Source organism: Phasianus colchicus, chromosome 12 (genome assembly GCF_987193195.1).
Source record: "Phasianus colchicus chromosome 12, bPhaCol1.hap1.1, whole genome shotgun sequence".
Taxonomy (NCBI): Eukaryota; Metazoa; Chordata; class Aves; order Galliformes; family Phasianidae; genus Phasianus; species Phasianus colchicus.
In genome coordinates, this window is record NC_143447.1 from 12,706,432 (window position 1) to 12,730,587 (window position 24,156).

The following is a 24,156-nucleotide window of genomic DNA, read 5'->3' on the forward strand; positions in this document are numbered from 1 at the left end:
AGGTGTAGGGTTTGGTGGATAATACAGGACAGACTTGGAAATACTCCCCATTTACCAGCGGTACATGTTTCTTCATGTCCTCTGTGCATCTGACTTCTTCTACATCAGTTATTTAACGTCTACTTTGCAAATCTGAGCCCTCATATGGCTTTGTTGCTTACAGTCATGTATCATGTGGCCCTTTTCCTGTACTGCCTTGTTATCAGTAAACTGAGGAGCCACGGAAACTGCAGAGCCCAAGACAATGGCGAGATCATTTTTTTTTGTGGTTCTCGTCTCTTGCAGCAGTTCTTTGCCAGCCATGGCAACGTGCATCACAGTTAAACCATATGGATTAGAGGATTCTCCAAGGAGTTATACCAGTGCAAAACACGAGTAATTTCACTAAAGTAAGAGGTACACTGGTCCTGAACCACTACTGGAAACCATGAAAGAAATTATATAAAATGAAATAGATTACAAGGGGAAAAGGCAGGTCTAAATTGGCTATGCCTTGCTTTTACAGAACACTAGATGAGATGGAAGAAACATGGAAAATAAATAGAGCACAGCCTACAATTTTGTTGTACTGAATCCTAAAGTTTTGAAATGCTATCAAGAAAGAAACAGTGATTGCAGTGCTATTTGGATTTCAGAAGATGCAATGCTCCGTGCACATTCTGATGGACTTCTGTGATGACATTTGCATTTTATATATATGGGAAATAAATTATGTGCAACTAGTACAAACATATGAACAAGAGCCAGGGCTCTTCTGGAGGGATTTCAGGGACAGCAGGCCAGGACTTACTTGGACTCTGTTTCAAAACTTACTGGAAAGAGAAACAGCTCTGTACATCAAAAAGGTTGGAATAACGAAAAAGCAGAGGCAGTTCTTTGCATCAGTAAGTGCCAGTCATTAACACCTCACTTTGGTGCTCTCACAAATTGCTAGAACATTCCAAGGGTCAGTTGCAGGGAACCCAGGAAAATCCTATAATGCCAGAACTTTTAAAACAGAACGTTTTCTAACAGCGTAGGGCAGTACCTGTTGAAGTTGATTGGGTACAGGATGATATCCTCAGGTGCTCTGCCATCCCACTGGATGATGTAAGCCTGCTCCAGCATGACGACTGGCTGGTACTGCTGGTACGGCGCTCCTCTGTTCACGCCTTGCAACTGCAAGGGATGGGAGTGGTATGCTGCTCTGGCAATGGATAAGGTCAGATTCTCAGGGCGCCTGGCCTGAATATAAAGCTGAGGGTAAAAAGAAAATGACAAACACGTCCATTAAAATAGCCAGGCTCAGCTGTAACATGTGCATTTGATCACTGTTGCCTGTAAATGGTTTTGCCAATGAAGAGCGCAGAACATTCGGAAAATGACTGAAACATTTCCAGTTCAAATGAAAAGGTAAAACAGAAATAGCATCTGCAGCCGTTTGAGGGGACACCGTGAAGTGAGATATGAATTGTACAAAACCATGGAAATGTTAACTGTTCAGACTCAAGGACAAGATTGATCAATGAACTATCACAAAGTGGCTGTTTCTTATAAATTCAAATTACTGCACTTTAAAAACAGCCTTATTCCATTGAAAATATAGAAAAGTCTTAATGAGTTTCTCCTGGCTTTGGATCGGGTCCAGTTACCTAATGGAATCCACACCTTCATCTTCAAGAAGCAGAAAAGGCTTAAATCTGGGGGGCTAAAATTCAACGTCTTGACTCGGTGATCATACAGACCAAATACAACATTGTATATGCTACAATGGGGACCAACAGATGACCTTGATTCAACACCTGTGCTTTTTCTGTTCTTCTTTGATTCAAACGAAGGCCAATTCGTGTGGCTGACGTTATCTTTAAGGTTCAGTGCATGATGTTCACCTGCTTCTCCCTATGTGAAATACTAGCACAGAAGGAGGACACACAGCTCATTATACAAATTGGTTTCAGCACTGTATGAGATGTAGCTCACAGCTTGTCATGTTCCCTGAAAGGTTCCAGGTGCGCTGAAAGCAGCTGAGAACAACTGCAATCCTTCTTCCTCCGCTCTTTTATAACGTAGAACAACTCTGTTTGCATAAAAAATAAAATGTCTTCTAATAATACACGAGCACATTCAGCACAATTATTTTTAAACTCAATTTTTGTTTTCCAGCAGATTTTAATACTGCAGGCAAAACTAGGAGAGGGTGACACAAGGTCCATCAGATAGCCTCCTCTCAAAACAAGACTTTGCAAGCCTGGCCTCTCCTATCTCCATATCAGCTTCTTATTCCTTTTCTTGTCTACACAGATTAAAAGCTCTGCAAAACAGATTGCCTTCCACTAGTTTATATATAGGATTCATTAGAAGTATATTGTAATACTAATGATAAGACATCCTTAAAATACAATAGGAATTGCTTTTCTGACTCCAAAGCGCAATGAAGAAGCAAATATTCCCATGACATTTGGTTTGTCTTTTAGTCACAGCATGTCACAGCATGACAAGTGACAGATTTCCATTCCTTCCTCCTTGGAACATAGTGCCTTAGCCACTGCAAAATTCATCTGACAGAAAACAGAGGTGATGTGTCATTTAACCTGAAGAAATATATTTGTGACTGAATTTAAACCAGAAATGTCTCAAGAAATGTAAGAAAATGTTTAACTAAAGCTGCAAGTTTTCTGGAGGTTGCTAATTCAGCTCCTTGGTCCAGTGTCATGTTCAGAAGAACTTCTGCACTTGTACCTGCTCCTGGCATTGCATTTATGCTCCACAGCACCTCCAAAACATGGGTCATTTCAGCCTAACCACCCCTCACCCCTGTACTAAGCATCTTCATGCTGAATGCTTGAGTGAAAAAAATGGGATTTGTGTCAAAAAACAATCTAGAAGTGGTAATAAATATTTCTTGGATATTCAGTCCATTCCTCCTTTCACTCCAGTGCAACCCTGCCTGTGGCACTTCAGTGATGAAAGTCAGTCCTTTGTGGATTAAAGTTGATTCCAGAACCATATTAAACACTAGATTTTTTTGATGGCTGAAACCATGGATCAATTTGCTCAAACAATACCCGAGCAGCAACCCATTTGCTCACTCTTCATGGATCGGGGAAGAATAATTTGTTGTTTTTTTGTTGGTTTTTTTTTTTTTTACAGTATGATAAAAGACTTTTTTTTTTTTTTATCTCTGAAACCAAGGAAGAAAACCTATTTTCCATTCACATTAAAACCGTAATTGAGAAGTCGATTATGAGCAGTGCAATAACCCACATTTCGATCCCATTTTTCCCCACCCTGATGGAGTAGTTCTGGGGTCAGTGTAGGTGGTCAGAAAGGTCCCTCCAGACCTGAAATCTCATGAATGTATTAATCATTTTCGATCAGAACAGCGTTCTCTGATAAAGAACAGTGGGAATGAACACTGAAAGTGCAAAGTAATATCTCACTTGTGTCTTTCTGGATAAGACACAATCATTTCTGTCCTATCTCTGTAAACTGAAGTTGTGATGTTATTTCTTTCAAATATTTGTATCCAACAAACATAGAACATTAAGGTGGCAGCTGCAGTGCACTTACTACCAATTAAATGCAACAATAGCTGAGATGCCTTCTGCACAGCTCTCCAACCACAGTCTTTTTGGCTTGGTTCTTATACTCACCAAGGTACAGAGAAAGTAGCACCCCACACTTCCCATTTATCCCTTCCTCTGGGCAGAAGGAGGAAGAGGAGGAGGAAGAGAAATTACAAGCTAATGGAGTAGGAAAAGCAGAGAGAGTCAAACATTATAAAATGGGATCCTGCTACTTGTCTGGATGGTTTAACGGACATAGTTGTCATTGTAGCTGCTTAACATTTCATGCTAAAAAGATGTGTCAGATTTCCCTGTGCTTACATGGCAGTTTTCCCAAGAAGACTGTGAAACTGAGAAGATAAGTTCCTTTACAATTCATGGGGATCTGCTATTCAACTGGATAGCCAGCAAGAAGATAAGCAAAATGCAAAGCAGTGAAACAGAAAATCTTCATTGCTGAGAGAAAGTTTGGTGGTGTTTTGGTTTCTTCGACATTGCTTTTGTCCTGCTGTGCTGTCAGTTGTAAAACTGGGGTAGAATGTCTTAAAAATGAGAAACTTGAAACACATCTATTCTTCTAGTTCTTCAGTTGTTCAGAAAAAGATCATTCCTCTGGGAAACAATTTTTCTCTATGAACTTCTAAGTGAAGACTACAAAATTATTTCATAAAGAAGTAGTATTTTTTCTTCCTATTATACATGTCGGGACCAATTTTAGCCCTAGAAATAACAGCAGCTTTGCTAACATCAGCAAAACTATTTTTATTTTCCACTGGTGTACATCAGAGATCAAAACTGGACCTCTTCATCCAAATCTGGAGGGCATTAGCTGAAAAATAGTTTGCAAGATTTCCTTCTTCCCAGTCTGTGTGATGCTCCTCAAACACCACACACTGGGATTGTACAACTTTGTCTGGGCATGGAAAAACACCATTGCTATCCACTGCATCTCTAGTTTGCTTTAGTTGTAGAATTGTCATTGCCAAACCCAATACCAACTGAACACACATAACTTACAGTTGCATGCATGTAATTGCAAACATTGCAAAAACAAAGCTAATAGAAGTGGAACAACTTCTATTTCAACTGAACATGGTAAGGTAGTGACTGGGTGGAGTGAACTGATTAAAAAATAAATAAATAAAATCAAAAGAATTACCTAAAATGTTTAAAACAAGCAAAGAATCAATTTTGTTAACTCAAAAATGGCACTAATTTTGCTAAGTGGCAGCCTTACAACCATCTAACATCTTTTTAAGCTACTAAAGGAAAATAGCATCTACTGCCAAAAAGCTCAGCCTATTTTAAAAAAGGACCTGTCCCAAAAAAGAAAAGTTTCACAATCTGTCCTGAGTTGCTCTGAAGTCTGCAAGGAAGCAGTAAGCTTCAACTGCCCACTGGGAGCCAAGGCACTTCTCTTACTATGCATGTAAAAAACAGAAATGGTTTAGGAATCTCATTCACATTTTCCACAAGCAACACAGGCGTTGAGATGTCTCCAGGTCAATGCATTTGGAAATCTCACCCACCTACATGGAGATAACTGCGAGATGGACCTCTCCCTACGTTTTTCTTTTATCATCAGCCTCTGCTGCAGCTGTAAATCAGGTTGATGGGATACCAAGGACCTCAGTGCCCTGCTGATAGAGACTGGGTGACTCACAGAAATCCCCAGAAGCTATGGTGCTGCCAGGTCTTGCAATTTCCTTGTCTCCTTCTGTCTGATGCTCTTCCCCAGAGCCTCACTTTATATCACATGAGTGTTTTAGCAGTCATTAAAAATAAAATAAGCTTGTCTTGTTAGGACAATACCAACCTTACAGGCTTCAGAATCAAAAGGGAAGGACAAAGAGGCCTGATAGTTCCTGCCTGTGTTAATCTTGTGACCTTAAGCTGGTCCCATAGCCCTTTTTTGGCAGAGCAAGGCAATGCTGAAGTCAAAGCACAAGGCATTTCTCAGCACTTCCCACTACAGGAAGCTCCCAGACGCCACACGAGGAAGATGCAGAAGAAGCCACGAACCAGCCATGGAAAGTCAAGTGGGAACGTCAGCCCAAGTTGCCAGACTAAAACATCTTCAGGAAAGTGTGTCTCCAGGATTTTGTGGAGCTAGAAACGCTGCCAGAGGAATGGGTTTTCCCCTTTCTGGGCAAATTTTGTCCAGAAGAAGAGCAGAAAAGAAACCAGAAAGGAATTAACTGAACTCTAGGCATTTTGCTCAGGAAGAATTTAGATGTAATGTTAGCTGAAGGACTTGGGTCTTGTTTTTCCATGCCAAGAAGCCCTTCCCTAGTCTATCTTGGGCCCATTTCAGCTGCAATGTAATGTTTCCTTGAACTGAAAGGACGTTTTCACCTGCTTACACGAGGGAAGAATAAAGGTTCTTGTGTACCAGAGCTACAAGAGGAGGAAAAGAAAAACATATTTTGTAATAGGACTACCAAGATCAAAGCAAAACATCTTTCTCCTTAGTTGGATCCAATCTTTTAAGCTTTTGGTCTGAAATACAACACCCAGAACTCAGCTCACAAACAAATCATCCACTTCTAAGGATGCTGAGAACCAAGGTCAAGCTGAAATCTTCCATCAGATATGCCCTCCACATTAAATCAAATGCTGTTGCATGGGACCAATTTCTTCTGCACTGCACGCACATACATTTCCCTACCCAAAACCCATAAAGTTAATGTGAACTTCACTTATCCTGCTGGATGCTGATTAGATGAAAAATGCTGGTAACAGATCCCAGAGAAGCAAATGTTTACGCTTGCCTAAACCTAGCCAAGGAAATTTTCTATGGTGGAAAAACAGTCTCACCACGTAGAGTGCCATAGTTGGGAAAGTATTAATAGACATAAAAATATAAATGCCTACTTGTTTACAATTCTGAGTTTAACTGTTAGGTTGCCAGAGCCTGGAATATTATTTCCTTAGAGACACAGAGGAAAATGCAAGTGCCAAGCACAAAAACCATTATTCAGTGGGGCTGTCTCTTAGGAGCCCAATCCTGTTTCCACCTAGTCAATAGCAAACCAGAGGACACAAATCCAGTGTCTAGATACTTTAAAAGCAACTCCTGATAAAGCAAAACAGTAAAACTATACCCAAAGTATTATTCTCCTGTTATCTTTTTGAGCATTCAATGGGTTTCACCCCACCACCCCAAACAGAGCATTTGGGGACTCCCACCCAACACACAGTGACACTGCATGCTGCCACCCCCTTACCTGTGCATATCTACCAGTGCACATCACCCCATTCCAGCGAGGGACGGTGACACAGCCGGGATGACGGAGCAGGTAGTTGTCTGCTCTGCCTACAAAAATGTTGGAATATCCTGTCACGGAGCCATCCAGATCGTGGAAGACAGACATTTTGTCACCGTCATTATCATTATTTCCAAACCACTGGCCTGCTCTGCCAAAAAACACTTTCAGTCCAACCTAGCAGGAGACAATAAGAAGACAAATTGTAAGGGTTTGAACTTGCAGTGTTTTAACAGCCAAGAGAGTGATACATCTAGGACTAGATAGCATTGTCGTTTGAGCAAGAATTTTGCTTGGTTATTTCACTTAGATTTCTGGCTACATTGGTTTTCACCCTTCAATTGCAGGAAATATTTTTGTAAGAATTAGACTTTGAATTGTACCCACAAAACCATTTATTTCTTGAAATCACACAGCAGTAAGTTGCACTGAGCCAAAAAGAAGAGGATGACTCAAAGGGAAGGGAAGTCCTGGAAGATTATGAAATTTACAGAGAAGTAAGTATCTTTGACCCTGGTTGTAATCAAAGAAACAAATGGTGAACTTTCTCACGTATTTCCAATGGCTGTTCTGATTCTGTGACACAGAGTTGCCCAGAGAGGTGGTCGGTGCCCTGTCCCCACAGACACTCCAGTCAGGCATAGATGGGGCTCTGAGCACCTGATCAGCTGTAGTTGTCCCTGTTCAGAGCAGGCCAATTGGGCCAGATGGCCTTGAAGGGTCCCTTCCAACTCAAACATTTCTATTATTTTATTAAGTTTTTTTTTTAATATTTTTTTCCCCAAAAAACTTTTTAGAATGCATAGAACTGACAGCAATTCTCAGAATTGGTGCTTGTGTATATCCTAATCCTCTGAAGAATATTTTTTTAGGCAAGAAAAATAACAAGGAAGAGTATTATCATCATTGTGCATAGCTCTATTTACAAAATTCTTCAGTAGATAAATAAAAGATTCTGTCCTGATATGAAAATACAACAAAACAAGGAAGCTACAGATGTTCACCAAGAAGGCGTGGGATATTTTAATGCCTGCAGAGTAAACTATTGCACTGTGTGATGATTAATTTCTGAGGAAATCAAGACAATAGTTATTCCAGGTCGTGTGCACAAAAAGAACCCTGAAGCAACGTATATTGAAAGAGTCAGCATAAGTAGCAACTTGAGCATGCTGGCCCAAAGGACTATAATTCATTCCGTTTTGCTCAAATAATTTTCATTGGACTGTTCACAAGAGTAAGAATTAGGGTCAGCAAGATTATGCTGCAAGTTCACTAAGGAGTTTAAAGGCTTTATTTGCACAATAATAAATAAAAATCTTAGTAGAACTGGAGGGGCATTGTGGTTCTCAGTTAGATGGAAAGCCCCACTGGCTTAAAAAGAATGACTACTGTAACAAGAACAACTTGCAGAATGAAGCAGCAAGAGCCGTACATTGCCCTAGTAAGTCTTTACTAAAGATAAATTAAACCCTAAATCCATGTTTTTGTCACCTCCTTGTTTGTTTATGAGGCTGATACTTAGACACCTGAAGCTCAAACACACAGAAATTCAGTGTGTATTTTTCAGTATATTAATTTTTTTTTCTTACTGCGCTGCAGGAAATTTTTACCCAAAGAGCTATTTGGCAAAGAAGAAGAATATCCTAAGTTCTGGGGAGGTTTTTTTTTTTTTTTTTTTTTTTTTTTTTTTTGTGGGCTTTTTCTTTTTTCCTTTTTTTTTTTTTTTTTTTTTTGGATCTTTTTAATTCATAAAAGAGCAAAATGCAAACACTGTGCTGCAGCTCAAAGCTTTGCTATAAACACTTTATGACAGTGCACGTCTTGGGGCTGAATTTGAAAATGGGCACTTCATTGGGGAAGAGAACAAAGTCAGCTGTACTTCAAAATAAACTAAGGTACAGCCTGTACAGCTTACATCTGATTAACAGCCCCACTGCTCCCATCCAGGAGGGAGTCTGTTTTGGTCCTGACGTTAATCTCATTTCTAACATTCTCCTCTAAAAGTCTGAAAGTCAGAAATGGTATGGAAACGTTAATGAGTAGCATCACTTTCTTCTTTCATACATCTCAGGACAACCTTGCTTTTGTACACTGAGGGACAGGAGGTGAACTGAGTTTGCTGCTACTGCTAAAGAACACATGTGAAGGAAGACTGAGCTTATCAAGTATGCTCATGAGCTAGGAATGAGACAGAAAGGAGCACAGGGACAGATCACTTCTAGCTTCCACACTAATATTCAAACACCTAATTTTCATTAGAAGTGAACCACCCAGGAGCGACATGGTGCAAGGGCCACTTGAATTACCTGCCTGGTGCCTGACAGGTATACGACAGATGGTTATTAGAGTACATCATTTCTTAGTAAAACTAAGCCTGTCCAAAGGCAGAAAACTAACACAGCTGTGTACAGCCTCTTGATTCTCACCTCACTCTACAACTGTGCAGCAACACGGCAGAGGCATGAACGGATAGAGGTTTTATGAATAAAAAGACAACACTGGATCAGGCTGCTTAGAGAGGCTGTGAAGTCTCCTTCTCTGGAGATATTCAAAACCTGCATGTACACTTTCCTGTGTAACCAATTGTAGGGAACCTGATTTAGTAGGGCTTGGGCTTAATGATCTCTGGAGGCCCCTTCCAATCCCTACGGTTCTGTGATTTGATGCTGGGTCTTCTTAAGAAATGCTGCACAAGTGTCTTCTTTGGACATGGCTCTGTTCTTGGGCTGCCTCCTTGAGCTCACCAGCTCCCACTGATTGTCAGTAATCAGACCTTCAGGAGACTTCAACCATCAGACCAGCCCTCAGCTGGGTTAAGGACAATTACTGCTTCCTCTGCATTGAAATTACTTTTTTAAAGCACTTTTTTTTTTTTTTTTTTTAAGCAGTGCATCATTATTAAAAAACACGTACAGATATCTTCATATATGAGAGTTTGCCAACAAAAATGACAGGTAGAATAATTTATGTGGAGCATAATGTTTCAGTCTTCTGTTCTACCTGAGAGTTTATTTTTATGCTGGAATGAAACAAGACCTGACGAGCTTTATTACTTTGTGGTCTAACCAACCAGCTGATTAGTCTGATTAATTAGACAATTACTCTTTCAACATGACTAATAGTTTTATCATCATGGTACAATTTGCAGTAATGTTTAATTTATTCTTAAAAATCAGCTGTAAAATGATTGTTCTTTAGGGAATTAGTATTTAGCTACCCTTGAAAAAGTAATAAAATGAAGCCTGGAGATGGAAAATTAATAAAAAGAGTTTACAGGTTCTATCTCAACTGGTCAAAGACATATTGCCCCATATAGTAACTAGCAACAAAACAATATACTATCCTTCAAGTCTGAAATCAGATTTAGCACATCTGGGTTCAATCCAGATAAAATAGAATCAAAGAGAAAAGCATTGGGAGGCAGGTGGTTACGAACATAAATGGTTTTGAAACTGGCCAAATACCAGCTTGAGAAATGGACATTTCTTGGAAATGTGCATACATAATAATGGATAATGTCATTAGCATTTTTTGGTGACAGGTTGACACTGAATTATTTTAATTCGTTTTACTGAAGTAGTTAGTAAGTCTTCTGGTTATTTTTACCTTGAAAACCTCAGATCTTAAGGGCATAACAGTACTGAACTACTCCTCAGAGAAAAAGTGCCAGGACATTGGCCTCAAATGGCACAACAGTATTAAAGATCTGCATTTTCAGGCATTCAATAAAAGCAACCATCACCTCTGCTGATGTGCACAGATACTATCTGCATGAAGCCATTCCACTGGATAGAGTCTTACAGCACTACTGAAGGAAAATTTCCAATTTCTTCCACTGAAAAAACTTTTTCATTATACATTTTTCTTTAAGTTCCTCACCCTGTTCCAGGATGATTTTCTCATTCATGTTTCCCATGATCATCTTATAACCATTTCCCCGTGGAAGACGTAAAGAAGTACAGCAAATTAGCTCTTATTACTGCTCCAAATCTCCCCAAAGTATCTAAAATTACTGAGACCTCTTTACCAAAACGTACAGGATCTGCCCTTTAAAGGAGCAGTCAAGTGACTGCAGTCAGCATCACCCTTCCATGAAAAACCCTCTTGTTGTTGAGCTGAAGTGTACCAAAGAGGGGACAGACAAATTGACTGCTTGCCAGAGTAGTGATATTGGTCAATCCCAGAGCAATGGAAATTTTCCTCAAGATAAGCCAAACCTCAGCCCAAAGTTACTACAGTTCACGGACATCCTAACAAGCATGGATCTTGTTTGAAGAGAATGTAAGGAGAGGTTATGATCCCTGGGAGTGAGCCAGGTGGAATTTATCATTTCCCAAGCCAAGTGTTCAGAGCCATGATCCCTGCAGGAATCTAGAACAAGGACTGGAATTGCTCAGCATCTTATGGCTCCTGCCAAGACACAAATACAGAGCCTCATTCTGCTCTCACTGCTCAAGGAAAGTCCCTGTTGTTCTCAACAGGAATTTCACTGCTAACCCCAGGAAACAGACCATGGTTTTGCTTCTAATTGCATTTGCTTCTTTCATTGTAAGAACTGTACTGCAGCTTGCTGCCTCCTGATCCCTCACTGTGTCCCTCTCAGACTCTGAGGCCAGGTTCTAACCAGGTTCTCACCAGGTTTGTACAATATATTATCTGGCAATGCTGCACAGAATGGTGTTCTGGCTCTTCTGCTTGCAAGATGAAAACTTACTCTGCTGAAGATTTTGCTGTGTACACATGCCCAGGTATAAGGTACCTTAATATTGTTATTTTTCAAATGTTAATGGATTGTAAATAACCATCATCAAAAGAAATTTCATGCAAAATGAAGTGGTGGTATGCTCTAATGTAACACGCACCACAGCCTGGAAATTCCTGCTCTTGGATAAATTTCTCACCACTTCTAAATACTTGGAAAAACTCCACACCTAGCAGCATGCATTCCTGTTTTACTTACGCTCTTCTCCATCAGGATTTGTGACACATTATTCTGGGGGCTTATCTGCCAGGAGTTTTTCATGAAGAAGCCGATGGCACTCGAGTATCGGTCAGCAGTTGGGGTAAACTTCTTGAAAGTGCATTTTGCCATCCTGACAGGCCCGTCATAAATCTGGAATCCACGAATAGGGAATGTCCTGTGAGATTTAAAAACAAACACAATCCTGTGCTAAAAGCTTGGACAAAGCGCCTGTTCTCTCCTGAAAGCACAGAAAGCTGTCAACAAGCAGCAAGTAGACCTTTCTTTTCCCAAAAGAGGGATCTGGACACTAAGCACACAGCTGATAGAACTTGAATTTCTGCTTATCTCTAAAGGATAAGGCTCAAGGAACAATGACCCACACAGGTTGCATAAGATAAGGATAATGCAGTTCAGAGCTCTTGTCCCTTGCCGCCCAGGGATGAATTGGCATGAGGAAGCCCCAAAGGGCTGTGTGGCAGCTTTGCTATGCAGTTTCCTATTCCAGGACAGAGATTTCTTTGGAAAACCTTAGTGTGATTGAAAAAAATGGTATCAGTCACACCCCCTGGAGGCAATAGTGTCTTCATAGAAGAAATTACAGAGTGGTGCAGCACAGTTTCTGCTTTCCCCCCAGGTCACTTCAAACATGATCCCCAGAACTTAGCCCACAGCACTTCATAGAGAAAGCTGATTCCTGCAGTACCAGCCCATGGACATGTTGTCAAGTTGTCGGTGTTGAAGGAAACACCACTGGAGAGGACCTGCCCTTTCCATGGCTTGTCTTGAGAAGGCTCCAAGTTTTGCTTGGCTCTGGCAATGTTTGGTTAAAGGGTGGCCTGCTTCAGCTACATAGACGGAAATGAGAGCTGGCCAGTAGCAGCATGGCAGAGTAGGTCACTGCCTACCACATCCAGAAATACTGCCGATTTGTTCAGACATACAAGCCACACAGCAGACAGCAAATGGGCACACAGCCTGAAGGTCACTGGGAACCAGGTGATATTATTATTCCCTACAGAAGGCTTAAGGATGTATGAGCATCGGCTAACACATACATTAGGGAAGCATTTAGACTTGGGGAAACATAGCTTGCTCTGGTGATGCTTTTGCTGGAGAGAGGTTGTGCTGCCATCAAAATAGCAAATAACATACAGCTGTTGAAAGAGAAACAAGATGCAGTAATGAAGACATCTTTCCCCTTTGACACATTGCTCTTGCCCACCCAGATACGCCAGCAGTAGGGTACGAGGGAGGCACGGTCTAAGGGAGCTGTACTGTCAGGTCAATGCTGTATTAATGAAGCACTGCACAAAAGCAATTTGGTATTTTTCAGATTCTCTAATCCACTCACCAGTGACTAATAAATCAAACAGAAAATTAAAATCAAACATTTGGTTGAGAGTGCTCTCAAATTGTTGTCCTGAAGAGGAGGTTTATTTGGATGCTTATTATTTCTGGCCTCTACAATAATTTAAACACCCAATACAAATTACTCGTTGGTAGCCACGTTCATTCCTGAGGCTTTTCTTCACGCTGCTCTAACAGGAAGAAATGGCAGAGGAACAACTCACTTGTTTCTGGGCAGTGTCCTGTATTCTCCGTTTGCCCCTTTTCCCCAGTAGCTGTTCTGGCCTCCTTGGGAGCCCAGATTGCTGCTTTCTCCAACAAAAATGGAGCGTGACACCTCCAGGCTAGAGCCATCATCAGTTGGGAATGTCCCATCACTACAAGCAGACAAAGAAACACAGGTAACTATGCGACCAATCAACTCACACTGTTAATTACACAGAAGATACAGTATTTCTACCCAACTGATTAAGCCAATGGCTATATGCAGTCTGGGAGGGAAATGTTTCTTACAGTAAATAGTAGATTTGGGGTGGGGAATAGTAGACCCAGGGAAGGGTCTCAGCTTCTATTCTTTGGCCTGATAACTTGTGAGGAAAAACAAGAAGGTACATTTTAAGAAATTACCTTGCCAGTGTGAGCCCAATTCCATTGTCTGAAAACCTGGGATGGGGGAAGCACAGAGGTGCAAATTACAACGAATGTCAAAAGGGAATTTGGCCTACAGGCCCACTCATGTCTGCTGTGGGGGGAACGGTGCAGCATGAATTTATAGGAACCTACCCAGAGTTGTGGAAAATAATGTCACCGCCCCTGGCCCAGGCCCCATGGTCATTATTTTTAAAAGCAATGAGACCATCAATTACGGCAGGAACTCGCGGCTTTTCAGGATCAGCATCTTGATGTGGGCGAAACCTGAAGCAAGAAGCTCGGTTAATGCAGTTCTCTTAGGATCTCTTATGTCATCTTTCAGATGTAAGTTTTTCTAAGTAATTAATAAGTAATGTTGGAGTTTACAAACTGACTAATGAATAATGAAATCTAGACTTTTCAAGCCTTTCATGGCTTAGTCCTTACAATCCCAAATGCACGCATATCATTTCTGATCAGCAAAAATACAAACAATTCTGTGCATAGCTATGAAATACTTGCCTCTGCACATCAGAGAGAACTTGTGTGTATTTTCAGATTCTCCAACCATGATGAGGCACTAATGACCTGCTAAATGTGATGCAGAAGCCAAGAAGCAATAGAAGTATCCAAAGTACTTTGCCGTACAGCATGTGCTTACCTGGCATTATCGACAGTGAGATACTCTCTGGGATCTTCAGCGCTGGCTCTTGTTGTCTTTACTCCTTTTCCAATAAACAAACCAGCCTGAAAAAGCAGACAACTCCAATTACTTTACCAGACTGTACACAAGAGGCCAGAGATCACAGATTTTATCAATGAACACGGGCAGCCTGCACGTGCAGGCAGAGCAACAGCCTGCAGCCTGGGCTCTCTCTCCCCTCTCAGTGTCACTTGGCACTGCTCAGGGTGACATTAGCACAGGATGTAGTACGCTGAAGTCAGGACAGAGCCTGCTCTGCCATATGTCACGCATCAACATCTTGAGCTGTCTTCTGACCCAGTGCAAGGCACTGAACTCCCACTCTCTCTCTCTCTTGCTGAAAGCAATAAAGGACTCTGCCAAACTCTGATAACTTTTTGGAAAAAGGCCGTTGTTAAGAAGTGCAGCTTTAAATAAAAAGAGTCGAGCCACCCAACAGTCAAAAGAGAAAATGAGCTGCTTCAACCAAGCTAAAGATTGAGATAGAGCAACAGCTGTCATGGACCAAGATGTAATGTTTACAAGACCCAGAAAATAGTACTGATTTCAATCTACAATCCTTAGAAATAAGTTGAAAACACTTTTTATAGCTCACAGGTTATGTTTTCATGTCAACAGAATATTAGAGGAAATGTGTTTGTCTTGGAATTACCCTTAAATATTTGGTCTCGTTTTTCAAAGGTGATGAGCAAACCTTGGCACAAGGTACTTTTCCTCACCCCTCTACGTCCTTGTATCACTGTGGCCAACAGCAGCATTCAGTGTCATCCTGCTCATCGTTCCTTGAACCTCAGCAGTAGGTACATGTTCAGTCTGGGCACAACCCCTCTAACAAAGAACCCTGAACTGGGACTCACATCCTGCTCAGTTCTCTCTTATTGTAGAAAGAGTGCTACAACTGAACGTGGAGTGTCTCTTGATATAGTGCTAGAAGACCATTATCAAAATGTAAGACAGCCATACGTCATCAACACTGCACGTGGTCAGCCCTACACCACAGCACTATGTTGGTGGTAACACACAAAACTCATCCACGTGCCTTGAAATTGGAGTGGACTCTGTTGTTGTAAAAGACTCCCAAGGGGGTATGTTCAGCTTGTCCTTCTGGATATTGCCCTTCAGACTGTCCAGTTGGAACCCGATGGAAGATGTACCAGATCCCGACATCCTAAAAAACAAAGGGAGGCCCAAAGAATGAAACTCGGCAATTAGTGATAGAGATTATCCTGGTGACTTGGTGCTTCCCTGTATGCTGGCCAGATTTTTCAGCTGAGCCTGCAAAACTCATGCAACTCCCAAGGGACACACACCGGCCCGTACTCATACACATCTCGACTTTCCCTTTGGCACTTTAGGCCCCTTGAGCACACGTGGAGGTTTTAAAAATCCATGTGTTGTAGATGAAGTTCAGGTGGCTTATTAGAAAACATAGCCTCGTCTGCATAGCCACGTTAAACACAAACAGGATTTGGTTAAACACTGGAGATAATAACACAGAAAGAGTATGTATTTATATAAATAAATGTAAAACTTTATTGGGCACTAAACTACAAATAAGAATCAACATTTTCTCAGAGACACCACACATCATTTCCAGCCACAGCTGTGACAGAAATTGGTCTCAGAAACAACTCTGAGACAAACGTGGGCAAATCCTTAACAGAGAGAAAGGCTGTAGAAATATATATCTGGATTTTGTGATGACTTACTAAAAATTCATTGCCCTCACACTAATAACATCAAAAAGAGTAGAATACATGGGACCTAGAGGCAAAGTACAACTCGCTGTTAAATGGTTTTACCTGAGCACCGGCAGCTGCATTCTCTATTAAGTTGTTGTTTGGATTTGCAATCCAGAAAGTGCTGACAGCCCTGAAAAATCAAAATCAAAATGATCCTGAACAGTTACCAAACAGGAAGGGATACGTTTTCATAGCACTGTGCTGGACTTCAGCCACAACCCTCCCATTGACTTTAAAACGCCACACAACCTTTTAATGACACTCTTGAAGGGAAAGAAAGCATCCAGTGATGTCAGACATTCATTTATAAAGCCACATGCTGTACAAATAAATTATATGAGGCCATTAACACAAAATTCCAGTTCTGTTAAATGCACCTTGAGGAAACCTGATGTCTTGATTTCTTTTCTTTTTTTCCCAAAATTGAAGTAGCTTTGGAAAATGCCTGAAAAAAATGAACTTCTGGGTTGGTTTTTTTTTGGATCTCTTTGGGCAATGGCAAGAGGTAGGGGATTCGATATGGATTTATGATGCTTCTACTTGGAAAACAAAACAACTGTCCTTGCAAGCCACAAATAGCTCGTTAAACAGGAGATTAAGGAGATATTATTTTGACATTTGTTCAAATAAAGAGTTTTTGCCTCAGAGGGAGGATCACGTAGTGACACAAACAGAAGCCAGATATAGCTATGAAAACATTATCATCTGTTGTCTTGCTTCATTTGATAACTTCTTTTGCTATAATGAAAAACACATGTAAAAACACTGCAAACCTTTTCTCATGGCTATACCAACTAATTGGATCATTCTAGGCAGGAAATCTCAGTATTTTTTTGTCTACTTTAACCACTATGTAATCAAGAATCCCCACTCATTTGCATGAGTAGAATGACTAAGTAGGTGTGCAATAAACCTGTGTTATCTGTACAATCAAACTTAGCATTTCTACAACCATAATTGTTGTTAATTCAATTGGATCACTTTCATAAATAAAATAAGTAGAGTTTAGCCACTTGATTCATTTCCAGAGAACATGAAAATACAAATTTCCTTGGCTAAATTATATTCTTACTTGCAAATACTAGGCAGGTCAGTACTTGGATCCCTTGAGTGCCCATGTTACAGCCCTTCAGTCTCCAAAATGGAAGATAACTTTGGTAAGCTACAGTAGTGTATCATTTATTGTATTATAAATGAGGCTCATGGCACTTCATGCTAATCTCTACACTCTCACTAAATCTGCTTGTGTACTGTAGGTGTTTGTGTATCTGTGTCTTGCAGACTAACTAACAAGGCCAGGTTGGATGGAGCCCTGGGAGCCTGAGCTGATGGGGGACAACCAGCCCATGGCAGGGAGTTGGGACTGGGTGACCTTTAAGGTCCCTTCCAACTCAAGCCATTCTATGATTGTATGACTATGATTCTTGTTCAAAATAACTGGAAGATGTTCAGAAACAAGCCAAGTACTCTACATATTGATGATTATATTTGTTTCAACATAACATTCTTTAAGATGCAGCTATAAAGCTCAGCACCAGTGCTAAAAGCAACTCCATTTCATGGAGCACTTACATGCAGTCAGTGCTTGGCACCGGAATGTAATTCCCATAGACGTGGCTCCTGATGGCAAGGCACATTTCTTCATTGCGATCTGAGGGCAAGATGGTTCCCGACCTGGTGAGCAGGCCCAAGTTGTGCTGGAACGTATTGCGCTGCTCCGTCCCATCCTCAAGGAAGAAACAGTGCCCCAGAGTGTCGTAGCCAATGGTGTCTTTTACCTGGAAAAAAGCATGCAGGTGATTGATCGCGATGGCAGCAATGACATGCTTTGCTTAGCAGTAAATTCTGAAACACTGGCTGAAAGGTTTCGCCATTGTTCTGCACAGTGCCTTCGTGTGCACTGGTCCAAGAGGCAACACTCATGCAGTTTGCATAAGAGTGGACTGATCTTATGCAGTAGAGCAGCTAGTAAAATTACTCTGAGGAAGATCATAAGCATAATTAAAGGAAAGTTGTAAAATACTGGATTTTAATCTGCCCTCAGCTCTAGGAGAGTATGTTTGATTCAGAATCACAGCGTGAATATCTGTGTAAATATCAGCGTGTCTCATGCAGTACACCAAAAAGCTGGCCTAGCTAATTCAGACATTTTCACGACTAGGTTTCCCAAATAAAATTTTAAAAATCTTTAAAATGCAGTATATGAGGTAATTTTTCTTTTCAAGGCTTCCCTTCTTCTCCTCCACTCTCAGAAGGGGGAGGTCCCTTAATGCAACGATCAGCTTGGGCAGAGCTGGTATTTCACTATTCAGCCTATTTAAGATTAACTGACATGCATTAAATCCTAATTTGACCAAGAGGACTTAGCACAAAGCTCCTTTGATGTACTGCCTCATGAAGGCAAATTTAGAAATCCTTCCTTTAAATGTGAATACTAAATCAGGTTAGTTAAAGTACCAGCTATTCGTTACTAAATCTCTCTGAAACCGAACTTTGTACTTCACATGATCCCTGCCAGCGTATGTATTCATTCTTCAGGCATGCAAAATGGCTGTTGACGTCAATTAGAGTTATGTCCATGTAAAACTGCAAGATTGATTAATATTAACCTGCTCGGTCATTCCTGTACACAGAGGGAAACTTGAACTAAATCCATTTCAGATCATATCCTGTGATCACACCTTAATGGGCTACAAGCATACATAACATCTGGAGTCACAAACACTATAGTTCCCATAAGTATATTTCTACTGGATTTCATTCCTTTCCTGGCAGTCCCTCCTTTGTCATCTGCTGCTCAGTGAAGTGTTCTGGTTAAAAATAAGGCATCACACAGCCACGTACCCAACTCCCAACCAATACATTTTTGGAACTTCACTGAGAGTCTGCATGTAAGTGAGATAACACAGAGTGAGCTACAAGGGAGATAACCAAGAACTCAGACACAGCGACACGGAGAGAAAGTGTACTCCATCAGTCCATCAGCTGAGTCTTGGAAATGTGGATATGAAATGGATTTAGATAAAAATGCAAGTGCCCCTGCCAACCTGCTACAAACAGTAAGTCTAACTGCTTATGTCCCAAATGATGGCTGGGAGTTGCACTGAAGACTATTTTTGGAGAAAATATATAAAGCAAGCTGCCTGCAGCCGTAAAGCAAAGAGCATTTCAATTAGGGAGTTTCATTCTTGGGAATTTAGCTAACTTCAGATAATCTGTGCTTCAGAGAAGTGCATTAAAAACCAGTCTTGTCACCAAAAATAGATTTTAGCTTTAATGAATATGATCTGTGGTAGCTTCAGAAACACATGGAAGCCCTGAAAGCTTACACACATGGAACTGTATTATTCACTCTCCCGTCCATAAAAAAAAAAAAAAAAAAAAAAAAGAGATTTAAAGATTGCTTACATTTGCACTGAACGAGAAGGGTCACAGAATCTATAGAATGGCTTGTGTTGGAAGAGACTTTAAAAACCATCGAGCTCCAACCCAACTCTATGGGCTGGGTGCCCCCCCAGCTCAGCCTGCCCAGAGCCCCGTCCAACCTGGCTTTGAGCACCTCCAGGGATGGAGCACCTGCAGCTCTCTGGGCAGCTGTGCCTATCCGTGCTGTTAGATCAAAACAGCAATAACCAGTTGATCCCAGCATATCGCAGACAGAACTAAAGGCTTGAAAAGAAGAGCCACCCTGCAGCGCTGTGACATCAGTACATTACAGTAAGGCAGCGCAGTGCCGTCCCCGCTCAGCCCACAGCCCAACGCCAGATGATTAACATGCCTCTAAACACTGAATTATATATAGTTCAGCAACACAATATAAGTGACCTTGAGGCGCTGCAACTTTATACATGAAAGACTGCAATATTCTGCGGTATGCTTGACGTGTGTCAGGGCAGTGAGCAGCGTGTCACAGCCTGCTGCCCAGCCACGCTGAGTAACCCAAGCTGAAAAGTGGCTGCAAAGGGGCACGAGGTTGGCAGGCAGGAGGAGCAGGTGGGGAGAAGGGCACACAGCTCCCACCTATGTTATCTAACTGCCTTGCACTGATACACATACAATTCTCTGGAACTATGGATTGTTTTATCTTAAAGCAAGGATTTAAAATACATTTTATTTACTCTTAATGGCAGCACTGAAACCACGTGATTCTTCCACAGAAGAATCTATATGCTATAAAATCTATTGACCAATTAATGGATTCAAAGCCCCCAGATGTCACCTGCTGGTGGCCTGGATCTCATTCTTTGATTCCTAATTTTGTGCCCACTTAATCTCACACACAATGGGATAACCCATTGACAACCTCCCTTCTGATAAAGGCCCAGAGTATGCACCATTATTCTTGGAAATAACATTAATGTAAGGCTTAATTTTTCATGCTGCCAGGTTCCTGCTATTCGCAGGGTGTGACACAATGGGAACAGAAAGGGAGTTGAGCTGTATCCACACACTGTACAAGTCTCCTGCCACGTAAGGGCTTCATCTACAAAAGCAGAAACTATAGCCAGAGTGAATCACATATAAGACAAAGTAATCCATAATTTTGAGTGATCTGGACATTATAAATACTGTTTAGAATCATAGAATGGCCTTCAAGGCCATCTGGTCCAACTGCCCTGCACTGAACAGGGACACCTACAGCTGCTCTGGTACTCAGAGCCTCATCCAGCCTGACCTGGAGTGTCTGCAGGGATGGGGCACCCACTTAGGATACATGAAAAGTGCACTGTCATATAAGTCCAGTGATGCATCTTAAGGAACCCCTTGCACTAAGGTCCCACCAGCTTGTATCTATGTCACGTCTTACAAAGCTTTATGTCCAGAGCTGACAAAAACTTTCCAGGAAAACTTCAGAGGTCACAGATAGTTCTAGGAGTGTCTCTGCCTACACATACATCAAGTGAATGAGGAAATGCCCATGAACACCAAAATGCCATTCAGGGTCTGACAGAGCAATTGGACATGTTGGGACTGGAGTGGGAATCTGCATTTCCAGCTGGGGCATGTGTGGTTTTTTTTCTTTTTGTTAAGTTCCTCTCCCCAGTACCCTTGTGAATATCTGGGTCAAAACCAAGTTCCCGAAGGCGTTTCTGGGTCCTGTTGCATTCCTATTGTATTGTGAAAACTTTTGGATTTGTTCCACATTACCCTGACTTGAACAAATTTCTGTTGCAAACTAAAGGTCTGTTGCTTCGGTCAGGTGCATTAAAAGAGCATTGCTTTTGTTTTAAATGAAAGTTTATAGGAACACAAACTGCCCCAAGTAACCATGGCAAAGAATTCACTATCTAACCACATCATTAGTAATTCTAATTATCAAGACAATACAAAAAAAACTGAAATTCAACTGTAAGAGCTGAACTGCCAGAGCAGAAGTCCTCATCTGTCAAATGAAGTCAAGACATCCCCTGGGGAGACTTTTTTCAGCATTCTGATTTCTCCTTGCACCTCAAAAGGCTCTTAAGCAAAGAAATTAACTTGGTACTAATAAAATAGGTTTCCTACCAGCAGGCCATGAGTCCCATGTATGGCAACACACCTAGAGAAGCAGTGGTGAATAGCCAGGTTATCAAGGTACGTCGGGCGTTGATACCCTCCTCTCTCATCGACATCTGCAGCCATGTGAAAGTGCACAGGGTAACTGCCCAGGATTTGCTGCCCCATGTTTTTTAACTCCACACCTGACATGTGCACAGAGCTAAAATTTGCTAGAATCTGTTGAGAGAAATGCAAATCCAAGTAAGGTGTTGCAACAGAAGCACACAGAAAAAGAAAAGCTTTTTTTGTTGTTGTTGTTGTTGTTTTTTTCCTATTAAGCAATATGTTTGCAACACAAGGCAGGGCCTGATCCCACGGGGTGCCAGCTCCCCACGGTGACTCACAGCAGCACCTGCAGAGGAGCTCCAAAGAGAAGCTGCCAACCAGCATGCAGGGCGTTCAGCAACAGCTGTGCGTCAATGCATTAACATCTTCACAGACAAAACACCCCTACCAGCTACAGAAAGAGATAATGTTTACCAACAGGCTCTATTTCATGACAACTTAATCTCTGTCAGGTGATCTTAGGCCAGACTTGCACAGATTTCTACCAACTGGTAATGGATTTATTTTACACAAAGCCTCTGGAACAGCAAAACTTTGAACGTTGACCGAGAACCCTTGGGACAACCCAGAGACAGCAAAGCACAACAGGAGGACTCAGCATTCAGCTGAGCCCTGAATGGAGCAGGTTGCTCAGTAGGTAGTACAATTCCTTTGGCAATATCTTGCAACATATGCAACTTCACATTGACCCTACTGCAATGGAGCTGATGAATCTCCTCCAGCCTGGAGAAGGGCACATTTTTGTGAACGTGGTGAACAAATGGCAGAGCCCCATTGCAAGTCTCATTTTGCAAAGCAGGCCAGCAAACCTTCCCCACAAGTATCCTTTTTCCCCAGACACAAATGGCAGTTTCATGCATTATACTGCTCATCTACAAGCCAAGAAGGGAACTAACTGATCCCATCTATAAGAATATGCTTTAAAAATCACTCACTTTAATGTGTCCTCCAAACGTGTCAAAGGAGAAAAACTGACATTGATTTTCTCCATAACAGGAGTCTTCCATTTCTCCTTGGATAAGTATATTTCTAGTCAGAAGACCGACCTCTGCCCTCATATCGATGCCGTCTATGACTTCACCAATATGAAGATAAAGTGGGCTGCCTGTGGAAATTGGAAACTTTTTTGTTCAACATGAGCACATGTTAATTTTTGCATTGCTCTAAGCAAGTGCACACCTTTCCTTCAAGCAATCACTGAGTCTGGGACATGCCCAGCAATTAATAACTGATCCACAGGAGATCAGCACTTCCCTTAGTTCTACAAGGGGCAGCTGCCTCAGGCCAGATTTTAAGTCCCAGTACAACACTGAGGCCTTTCAGGTCTCCTGTGACAGGGGCACAGGCTTATGGGACAATATGGCTTAAGTGGCCATGTTGGTGATGAGCTGACAGTCAGACTAGATGACCCAACCTTACTGATTCTATGATTTAGCTAAGAAGACTAATTAATGTAAATGTAGAACGTAAAAGACTTGACAATGTAAAGATTCACATCAAATGAGAAGCTCAATAAAAAAATCTCATACCATCAATTTTCACTTGATTGCTTTTACATTCAGGGCAAGGAAGGAGATTGAACTCCTCAGCCTGATGCATGGAATAATCCGTACTGGCAATGACGATCCTGTCACCAGGTAACCAACTTCTAACATCATCCACTAAATGGAGAATTATTCCTTTGGACACCTCCACTTTAAACCCATTATGAGGCACTCCTGAAAAATGAAAAAATCCATTATTTTTTTTTTTACTGTTACACATGCCAGAATAATACAATTAACCAAAGAGCCACCAGTGTCGTTTCTATCTAGATAACATCATGCACAGTAGAAGTGCTTTTGCCATCAGTGTGTCAGAGTCATTTCATTGCAGGTGGCAAAAGGGGTACTTCATAAGAGTGCTTCTGTTAGTGTGGTCACCGTGCATATGAGCAAAATCCAATGGTACGAATATCATTGCGCAGTTCAGATTCATAGTATAGAGAAAAGACTGAGCAAAGCAACAGAAGACAAACTGTTATCAGCAAACACAAAACCTTTTATCCATCCACTGAAAGCAGTAACAGTGAAACGGGTGCCATCGTAGGTGAGGAATTCTCTTTGGGCTACGGCTAACCCTGTTGTCCCATTCCCGTGATACTCTCTCTTATCCTCCACCGTCGAAAGCGGATTCCCTCCGAGGATCCCCACCAGCGCCCAGGGCTGCCTGGAGGAGATGAGGAAGGACTGTTCCGAGCTGCACCCCGCGACCCCAGGGAGCGACTCAGGAGAAGGCAGCGCGGCGCGGCCTCCACCCCTCCTTCCCTCCCTCCGGGCCCCTCCGCCGGGCAGCGCGGCGGCCGCGGAGCTGTCCA

At 41.7% G+C, this 24,156-nt stretch overlaps 2 protein-coding genes across 5 annotated transcripts in view; both read right to left on the reverse strand.

Annotated features, from left to right (window-relative positions):
* Positions 1-24,156, reverse strand: part of CEMIP (cell migration inducing hyaluronidase 1) — a 102,220-nt gene that overhangs the window by 76,537 nt on the left and 1,527 nt on the right. The gene's annotated exons all lie outside the window — the stretch shown is intronic.
* Positions 1-24,156, reverse strand: part of LOC116225371 (cell surface hyaluronidase CEMIP2-like) — a 45,537-nt gene that overhangs the window by 20,068 nt on the left and 1,313 nt on the right. For both annotated transcript variants that reach the window (XM_031587708.2, XM_090148985.1), the window contains exons 3-16: positions 23,839-24,008; positions 23,330-23,518; positions 22,736-22,905; positions 21,702-21,911; positions 17,769-17,974; positions 16,257-16,326; positions 15,494-15,622; positions 14,413-14,498; positions 13,905-14,036; positions 13,749-13,784; positions 13,346-13,498; positions 11,772-11,949; positions 6,773-6,988; positions 1,028-1,236 (exon numbers count right to left, since the gene is read on the reverse strand). In XM_031587708.2, the coding sequence (XP_031443568.2) occupies positions 1,028-1,236; positions 6,773-6,988; positions 11,772-11,949; positions 13,346-13,498; positions 13,749-13,784; positions 13,905-14,036; positions 14,413-14,498; positions 15,494-15,622; positions 16,257-16,326; positions 17,769-17,974; positions 21,702-21,911; positions 22,736-22,905; positions 23,330-23,518; positions 23,839-24,008 (2,154 nt within the window). The remainder of the gene's footprint in view (positions 1-1,027; positions 1,237-6,772; positions 6,989-11,771; positions 11,950-13,345; positions 13,499-13,748; positions 13,785-13,904; positions 14,037-14,412; positions 14,499-15,493; positions 15,623-16,256; positions 16,327-17,768; positions 17,975-21,701; positions 21,912-22,735; positions 22,906-23,329; positions 23,519-23,838; positions 24,009-24,156) is intronic.